The 8886-nt window shown below is 32.8% G+C and overlaps 1 protein-coding gene across 3 annotated transcripts; it reads right to left on the bottom strand.

The window, feature by feature from the left end:
* Window positions 1-3536: 3536 nt before the first annotated feature.
* TTG2 (WRKY family transcription factor family protein) lies at window positions 3537-6482 on the bottom strand. 3 transcript variants are annotated; one of them, XM_079080501.1, is made up of 6 exons: window positions 6233-6482; window positions 5392-5686; window positions 4800-5305; window positions 4580-4723; window positions 4391-4485; window positions 3537-3661 (listed from the first exon to the last, which is right to left on the bottom strand). In XM_079080501.1, the coding sequence occupies exons 2-6, from the start codon at window positions 5674-5676 to the stop codon at window positions 3609-3611; spliced, it is 1083 nt and encodes a 360-aa protein (XP_078936627.1). In that variant the 5' UTR covers window positions 5677-5686; window positions 6233-6482; the 3' UTR covers window positions 3537-3608. The 3 variants fall into 3 exon arrangements, with proteins under 3 accessions (XP_078936627.1, XP_078936626.1, XP_078936628.1); XM_079080500.1 differs by having other exon boundaries at window positions 3538-3661; window positions 5392-5786; window positions 6233-6479; XM_079080502.1 differs by lacking the exon at window positions 3537-3661 and having other exon boundaries at window positions 4212-4485; window positions 5392-5786; window positions 6233-6474.
* Window positions 6483-8886: the final 2404 nt, after the last annotated feature.

The raw sequence follows: 8886 nt of genomic DNA, 5'->3' as shown, positions 1-8886 counted from the left end.
AAACATTTAGGCGAAAACCTCATCGAAATCCGAGTTATAACGAAGAAGTTATGACCAGTCGAAGATCCGCGATAGAACCGGCACGACACCGAATGACGTAAAAAGTGAGTTTTTGATAAACTACTTTTTAGCCTTAGTGATCTAAATGAAAGTCGTAGTATTCGTTAAACCGAGAATTTTAATAAAAAGAACGCCAAAATCTGACTTCGTATGAGGAAGTTATGATTTTTCTAAGTTTCAACTTAGCAGTAGACAACTAAAAACTCGAATTTTAGATCGAGTGATTTTTAGCCGACACAACCTAAACGAGAATCGAAGGTCTCGTCATTAGAAGTACAATGGTAAAAAGTCTGACGAAAACGGACGTCGGATGAACAAGTATGAATTTTTAACGGATTTACCAGTCCCGGTCTGTTAAAAATAATAATATAAAAATATAAAGTCAAAATTTTCCGACGAAGTCTAAACGAAAGTTGTAGAGTATAATTTTCCCTACGCGTGCATATAAAGAACGTCAAAAACGAAGCTCGTATGAGAAAGTTATGGATTTTACAAGATTGGGCACAATTTTCGAGAATTTTCGCATGAATAGTGCCAGCCACGTCACCCTCGCTCTGAGCTGGCCATGTATCCGAAGCAGCTGTGTGGTGCGTCTGAGAAGCGACGTGTGTCGCACAGGTGTCCGAAGTCGATCACGTGATCCTCGCATGCATCCCTCGTGCCCGACCCGCGTGCCGTTTCCTGATTCGACCGAGGATGCTGGCCCGATCCGAAGCGAGTAGCTGCGTCATCCGACCAATCTGAAGCGCACACCTGTTCTGACCCTCGCATCTGAGCCTCGCCCAAGCAGCCACCTGGTCCGAGCCTCGCAGACACCTGCCCTCTTCCCTTCGCTTCGGATCCGGACCTCCCTACTATAAATAGTAGCTGCGAGATCTCCCGGGTAAACTTTAGAAATTTGCCCTTTTTCACCCTTTTTCCACATTTTCACTACTTTGACATCCCTCGAAGCCCCGATATTAATTCCAACGCCCGAAACACGCCCTGAAATTCCCAAGAAGCCCGAAAAATTTATCTTTTCGGTTTCGAAGCCCAACCCTCGCAGGGCCTGATTTTCAACGAAGAAAGCTAATTATAGTAACGAAGTGCTGCCCAAATTACTATTTTAACCCCCGGTTATTTCACGGTGAGTTTAATATATAGGAACAATTGTATGTTATGTGTTATATGTGCTACGTGCTTTTCAGTGTTATTATTCCGGTTTATTTTCCCGTGTTATTTTTATTCGTTATTTTTAATAGCAAAGGAAATACCTTTGACCATGTGATCAGTGAAAGGACTTAGATTCATATTGGTACTGGTATGTAGCCTCTGGCCATGTAGTACATGTCTCCATAAGAGAATGATTTCTATTCTATGGTATTGGTAGAAGGTTAGACAGGGCTATAAGCCTGAAATCTACCAAAAGGTTAATCCGAAGTTGTATGTCTTATGTGCCATTTGGGCCAAAGCTTTATTGATGTATATCAAGTATGGAAATTGTTATGTGTCAATGATTGTATATCTTTGAATCAAATCAATGATTGATATGGAAAGTTTGTCACATGATTCACATATGCCTTTGTTGTTCCTTGATCCTCTTTGCCTCTGCCATATTGAAGTATATATATGGCATAACGTTATATTGTATCTATGATTGAACTCACTAAGCGTCACCGCTTACCCCTCTCAATGTTTAACTAATTTACAGGAGATAAACATCCAGTATAGTTATATACTGATAGAAGATTTTTGAATAGTTTGAAACTATTGTATTGATAGAAGATTTTCGAATAGTTTGAAACTATTGTATTTTGCACTCCCATATGTATAAAACTATAGAATCCTGGGAAGTTATGTAATATATATAACACTTTGAAATAGTTGGTTTGTATCCAGTAGTTTGTAATCACTTTATCAATATAAAATATTGTTTTTATGAATATGCATGTAGCATGTTTCGAAGTAACAATTGTCATGTATGAAAGTGTGGGTCTTTCATCAATGATGTAACAAAAAAGGTGGTCAGATCGGGGAATAACACTCTCTTCTGGCTAGATGAATGGATCGATGGGATGCCACTTAAGAGGCGTTTTTCTGAATTATATCAGCTGGAGTGCACTAAAAAGTGTAAAGTGGCGGATCGGATAACCTCAAACGGATTTGAATGGAACTGGAGTGTAGACATTGATGTCATGGGATTAACCCCTCTTTTATCCCAACTCATTTCTGTGATTGCTTCATTCTCCCCTAACAGCTTGGACGACTCATAGACCTGCAATCTGGCCTCAGATGGTAAATTTTCAACTAATCTCATCAGATCCAAGCTGGATCTATACTCCTCCTGCCCTTTAAGCCCCAAAGTTTTCTGGTTGAAAATGGTCCCGATAAAAGTGACTTGTTTCATATGGAGAGCTATTATTGGTCGTATTCCCTCGACAATGGTCTTGAAATCAAGGGGAGTTCCTATCGAATCTGATGTATGTGGCTATTGCAATGTAACTGTTGAGGATTCGGATCACATTCTAGTTGGGTGTCAGGCTGCTAGCATCACTCGTAAATGGATTCTACAATGGTGTGGGATTAATGATCGACAGTTTGCACGAACAGGAGAATTCCTCGACTTTGCTGGCACTTGGGGACATTGTCCCAAAAAGCGAAAAGTTTTTTTGGCTATCTGTTATGGCACGCTATGGTGTATCTGGAGGAGTCGGAACGAAAGGATATTCCAAAATACCAAGGTTTCTCCAACTATAGTTGCTGATAATATAATAGCTATGGTATTTCTTTGGTGTAAACATAGGGGGCTAAGAAAGATATCAGGTGGGTGGATTTGGTAGTCTCTCCTTTTTTATGTTTGTAATTGTTTGAACTCTTATGTATGCTTTCTTTTCCGCTCGCCTAGCATCTTGCTAGGCTGAGCTTTTTTAATCTATTTGCCGTTTCTAAAAAAAAACAATAAATTGTCAAGAACATCAATTTGTTCCATAAATTAACAAAAATATCTAGTAACAAGTTGAAACATGATTTTGTAAGTTTGCAAAATCTACTTTAATATAATGAGAAGTTGAGAACATACGAGTTCGTTACTTAAATAAATTGTTAACTCTTAATACAAATACTTAACTAATTAGTATTTAAATAGTTTTAATCATAATCTAAGAAAAACTTTCGAATAATTTCACAAACGTTTTCTAAGATTAACAATAAACACAGGTTAATTTTATTATGAATCTTTTAAAGTTGAAAATTTTATATTATTTTAAAACTAAATGTCGCCTTTTCTGCTTTTTGAACCGGCGAATTTTATTAAAGAGAAAATGTTGCCTTTTTAGCATAGAGAAATATTAGTTTTGCGTATTTAATGTTTTGTTTATTAATTAAATATCCGCCTTGAGAAAATATTAAAGAAAAATACATAATAAAGTTTGCAACAATAATATTGGGCGAATCATATAAACATAAATATCAAGGACCACTATATTTATAAGATATTTAGTTGTCTAAAATTTTGCACAATACAATGTTTCTTCTTATATGTTATTTCCTCAAAACTGATCATTTGTTTGTTATGAAAAGCCCATGAGAATTTCGTCAACAGCCCATCTTGAAAACATTATATCTGGTTTTTTTTTTCATACAAACAAACAAACCTTTACTTTTAGGAAAATACAAACATGATTAATTTAACAAAAATAGGAAATATACATACAGAACACACAAATCATTGTGTTAAAGAAACTCATTTACATAAAATGAAAATTACAAAATATGATAACATGTTTTAGTCAACTTCTCATTTTTATGTAACTACCAAGACTTTGCGATCAAGACTGTGTTTGACGCGCATAAGCTAATTTATTTTTTGAGTTTACAGCAATGTAATTTTCGGTGAAACCACTAAAATAGCTTATTCGGCTATAAGTATATCTTATTGATAAACTCATTGAGCTTTTTCCATAAGTTTTCCGTATATACCCTTATATGCTAGTTTTTTAATTATATATCTGAATGTCCTTTTATATTATTGTACACTTGTCATCTAGCTTATCAATTACTTTTTTTTACCAAAGGCTGTTATTTATCGGTTAGTTTATCAACCAAAAATTAGCTTTTTAGCTAATCTGTCAAACACAACCTAAGAAACAAAAACATGTGATATCCGATATGGATGATTAAAAACTTTCCATCTTTATTAATCTAAAAATCTTGAATTCCTTAACGACTACCTTCATCTAACATTAAACATTTTGAAAATAAACAAAGACCTATGGGATTCAAGGATGATTTATACCTTGATTATTCATCAGTTAATTAGGTTTCTTCATTGGCATTTCATGGTTATGTTTACCTTCATAAGTTGTAATAAAAACATTTGGATCATCTGATGCTCTTTCCACATGTTTCCTCACATCGCACTTAACTCCTGTGCATCTATAATAACTTCTGCACAATATCTTCTCATATTAGACTTAATATCCAAATTTTAAATATAACAAATATATTTTTTTTAATATAATATGATTAGTATTTATTTAACCTGGGATAAGGATTGCCCTTCACAACTTTCTGCCCATATTTTCTCCATCTAAAACCATCAGCAATTGCCTCTGAATCAATCCCATCATGAACACCAACTCCACCCTCTTTTAAACCTTCTCCATATCTTTCACTTATAATTTTCCTGCAAAACACAAACTTTAAACTTGAATACACCAACATGAATGATCATATGATCTTGACTTAGACCAAATTGTTACCTTCTTTTACTTGTGATGGGTTCAAGAGTTGGCATACAACTAGCATCAAATTCTTCATGGACTTTGACCAAATTGGTCAAACGTGAAGATGATCCAACAACTTCATTCAACTTATTATCATTCTTGAGTTGATTACTTGGCAATTGAGAGCTTGAATCTTTGATAGTTCCATCAAAAGCATGGCGCCTAGGAAGCCTGGGCTTTGTATGATTATGTTCACCTTTATAAACAGTTTCAGCTATTTCACCATTTATTGATCTTTCAACCTTCTTTTTCACCACACAATTCGGGTGTGTGCACTTGTAGTAACTTCTTGGAAACTCGCTTCCTTTGACTTGCTTTTGACCATATTTCCTCCAATTATATCCATCATAAGAAGGTCGATCTGAGTTGTTTGTGTGTGACTGCAATCTTTTATCATCTGACTTCACAGGTGTTGGTTTTGGGGGATTCATTGATTCAAGATTTTGAGTTGCTGCTTGTTCATGGCTTGTATCACAAGTTCCCTACATTAAAAAGAGAGATGATTTAGATAACTATAACTATGAATCATACATTTCAGACTTTCAGTTAGTTTTAGATAAATACTGACCATGTTTGCCAAGAGACTAATGGTTGTTCTTGATACTGTCTTTGCCAAGGGTTTATATAGCAATGGAGATGTGTGATCTGATTTCAAGATCTCAACATTTGGAGAGCTCATAACAGGCTTGAACCTCACTGTTTTTGGTCTGATGGCAGTGACTGTGGGTTCTGTTGAGGGTGAAATGTTATTGGCACCAGGAAGGAGGTCAGAGAAGGATCCAAAGTTGGAAATGGTAGGCCTTGAAGCAACTGGTTTTGCTATAATTGTCCTTTTCGCCTCTTTAACCTCCATTTTTCCTTTCCTAATGAATGTAATCAGTGTTTCTTGATCAGATTAGAAAAACCATATTGGAATCTCACCATCTCCTGGTGTTTGTTGCCTCTAGTTTTTCAAATGTTTCCCTATCAATAAACGACCAAAATGCACAAAGTTTGAGTATCGAAACTTGATCAAAGTTACATTTTCAAGTACAAAAATCGATAGAATAGAGTAAATCTAACAGAGTTTCTATTTACAGACGGAGTATATAATATAGTATCCGTTCACATTCATCTGCGACCACAGAAAGCAGAAACAGATGAAGGAAAAGTAACAAGAAATTTCACGTAACTAATAATTCGCTCACTACATGAATACGAACAGTAATTAATATGCGCACATAATTCTAGCTTTACATTATAACATAAGCATCTCGCATCTAATCTCGAAACTTATATTACATTTTCGCAACGAAGAAACAGAGGAATTAGGGCTTTTGTTATCGAGACGCAATTTCACATTGATAAATTTATGCAGTTGAAAAAACTTAACAGAAATAAGGTTGGGGATTATGAAGAATAGTGTATACCTTTGTTGTTGAGAGAATTTGTGGGTTCCAAAATCTGAAAAAGATGTGAAGATGAGCTTCTTTTAGGTTTTGATTGAAGGGGAGAATTGAGAAGAGGCCAGTTGTTTGTTGGTACGACAGTGTGTCAAGCCAACTAACCGTCGTTTCAGCTACCTGTCTTCGTTTCTATTCTGCAAAGATATGAAGAAGCCACTGCCACGTCAATCGTTTCAGTTGTTAATGATAATAATAATTTATTTTAATTACGATTTATTTAAATTTTAAGAGAATAATAAAATTGAGAGAACATGGGTTTTGAAAAGGATACAAAATTGTGTCTTCATCTTTGATTTTGATAGATATCACAATTTGGTCCGAGTCATCTTCTTGACGTGACATATATGGATGGTATAGTTGGAAGGGTAATTCCAAAGACACGAACTCAATTCCAAATACACGAATGAGTTGATTGAATGATAAATGTCATTTACTAAACTTAGCCATTTTTAAGTATATTATATTAAATTTGTCTTATATTAAATTTGTTACCTGGTTATGCAAATTCATGAAATGTACTCTTCAATTTACATTAAATATCGTTACATTTATATTTGATTTTCAAATAAAACTTTATACTTTTTAAAACTTTAGTTTATATATATATATATATATATATATATATATATATATATATATATATATATATGGAAAAATTCAATAGAGAACCATAATTATTGGTTCTTCAAGAAACCAAATCTTTTTTTCAATTTCTAGAGTTTATTCTTTATCGAAAAAAAAATCTAAAAATATCTAAATTCATATATTAACATTGTGAATGTGAAAAATATTTTTCGGATTCACCGTGTGAATCCGGATTCACGTTGTGAATTTTCAAAGATTCACATTGTGAATTTGACGTAAAAAAAAAATAAAAATAAAAATCAAATTTCATATCAGTGGAAAAATGATAAAAAGTTATGAATTTCTGTATTTTTAGTTTTTTTTTTTTTTTGATAAAAAATAAGTTGTGAAAGTTGAAAAAAAGATTGGTTCCTTGGTTAATTATGGTTCTCTATTGAACCTCACCCTATATATATATATATATATATATATATATATATATATATATATATACAAAATAATTATTGTGTTATTGTATGCATAAATGTGGGTCAATCATTTTACTTATTTTAAAAAAGTGATTAATACATATTATTTAATTAAATATAATTGAAAAATACCATCTAATTTAACTAGAAGGGTATTTTAGTTAGTTAACCTAGATTTAATAAAGGAAATTTGCATATTTTAAGGGATCAAAGATTCTATTAATTTTAAAAATCCGATTTTACAAATTATAAGGTTTTTAGTTCGGAATCGGTGGAACGAGGGGTTTGTTCAATTTAGGGTTTTCAGAATCGGTTTTTAGATAAAGAGGGGAACGGGATTTAAACTGGATAGATACCATGATTATATGAATTATTTTTGGAAGTTATTAAACAAATGACTAACTTACCCTTATTTATTTATTTTATTATTTAATTTTGATTGGCCCACATTGATGCATACAATAACACAATACTTAGTTAAAACACCTAAACCTATCTCTCTCTCTCTCTCTCTCTCTCTCTCTCTCTATATATATATATATATATATATATATATATATATATATATATATATATATATATATATATATATATATATTATCACATAATGATCACCTCCAACAAGAGCAATAATAACCGCTCTATGAGTTGAGATGTTTTGGAGACCAAGCCAAAGTGGAAAACATGTTGAACCATCTTTGCTTGAGATGTCTTGGTAGTTCTCGGAATGAGTACATGATGTGCCTATCCGATATGAGTTTTTCAGAAAAGTTTCTTCTGTAAGGAGCGGCGCCTACGAGCAGCTTTGTGAGTAGCAGGTTCACAAACCGAAGTTGTTGACGGCGTGATTAAGTTTAGTAACATTCTTGCTAAACTTAACTTTTTTTCGTAATGAGCATTAAACAAATTTACCTCAACATCACAACCCAAATCGTCATCTTTACATTCTAATAAATCAAGTTTTTTCTAAAATTTATCGTCTAAATGAAGCGGTACACAATGAGCTTTTTTTCACAAATATATCTTGTTTATATTTGTCCATTTATAAAATTAAAGAATATGAATTCTATTTCTTTTTATATTAATTTTAACTAAGCCTAAAAAGTAAAATATGATGATGCTAAAAATTCTTTATGGATGATAGAAACTGTATATTAATGAATATGAATGGATTTTTTTTTCATCAATTTTAACAAAGCCTAACAGATAAAACAAGATTTATGGTGGTGTTTTAACGACAGATTAATGTGCGTTGCTAATACGACAAAAAATTTTACAAAGGTATATATATATATATATATATATATATATATATATATATATATATATATATATATATATATATATATATATATATCAAGGAGGTAGTTTTACGTTACGGTGTACCAGTTTCTGTGGTTTCCGACATGGATATACGAATTTAGATAATATTAACGGAAACTCGACTAACAAGATCTAGATTCGTAGCCATCGTTACGGAATACTCGACTAACAAGATCTAAATTCGACTAACATGATGGTGGTGCTCAGCAACCGGAAAAACAGGAATATTACGTTACAGAATAC

Source organism: Lactuca virosa, chromosome 2 (assembly GCF_052849685.1).
Source record: "Lactuca virosa cultivar CGN04683 chromosome 2, Lactuca_virosa_CGN04683_v6, whole genome shotgun sequence".
In the NCBI taxonomy this organism is placed as follows: Eukaryota; Viridiplantae; Streptophyta; class Magnoliopsida; order Asterales; family Asteraceae; genus Lactuca; species Lactuca virosa.
This window is presented reverse-complemented; position numbering and strand designations above follow the sequence as displayed.

What these genes read in the sequence shown, in the direction of transcription:
- TTG2 (XM_079080501.1), bottom strand. Translation starts at nt 5,676, where the DNA reads ATGGAGGTTAAAGAGGCGAAAAGGACAATTATAGCAAAACCAGTTGCT. An exon ending in TTAGTCTCTTGGCAAACATG is followed by an intron (nt 5,306 to 5,391) that starts GTCAGTATTTAT and finishes TTTTTAATGTAG; the next exon opens with GGAACTTGTGATACAAGCCA. An exon ending in AAGGGCAATCCTTATCCCAG is followed by an intron (nt 4,486 to 4,579) that starts GTTAAATAAATA and finishes GATATTGTGCAG; the next exon opens with AAGTTATTATAGATGCACAG.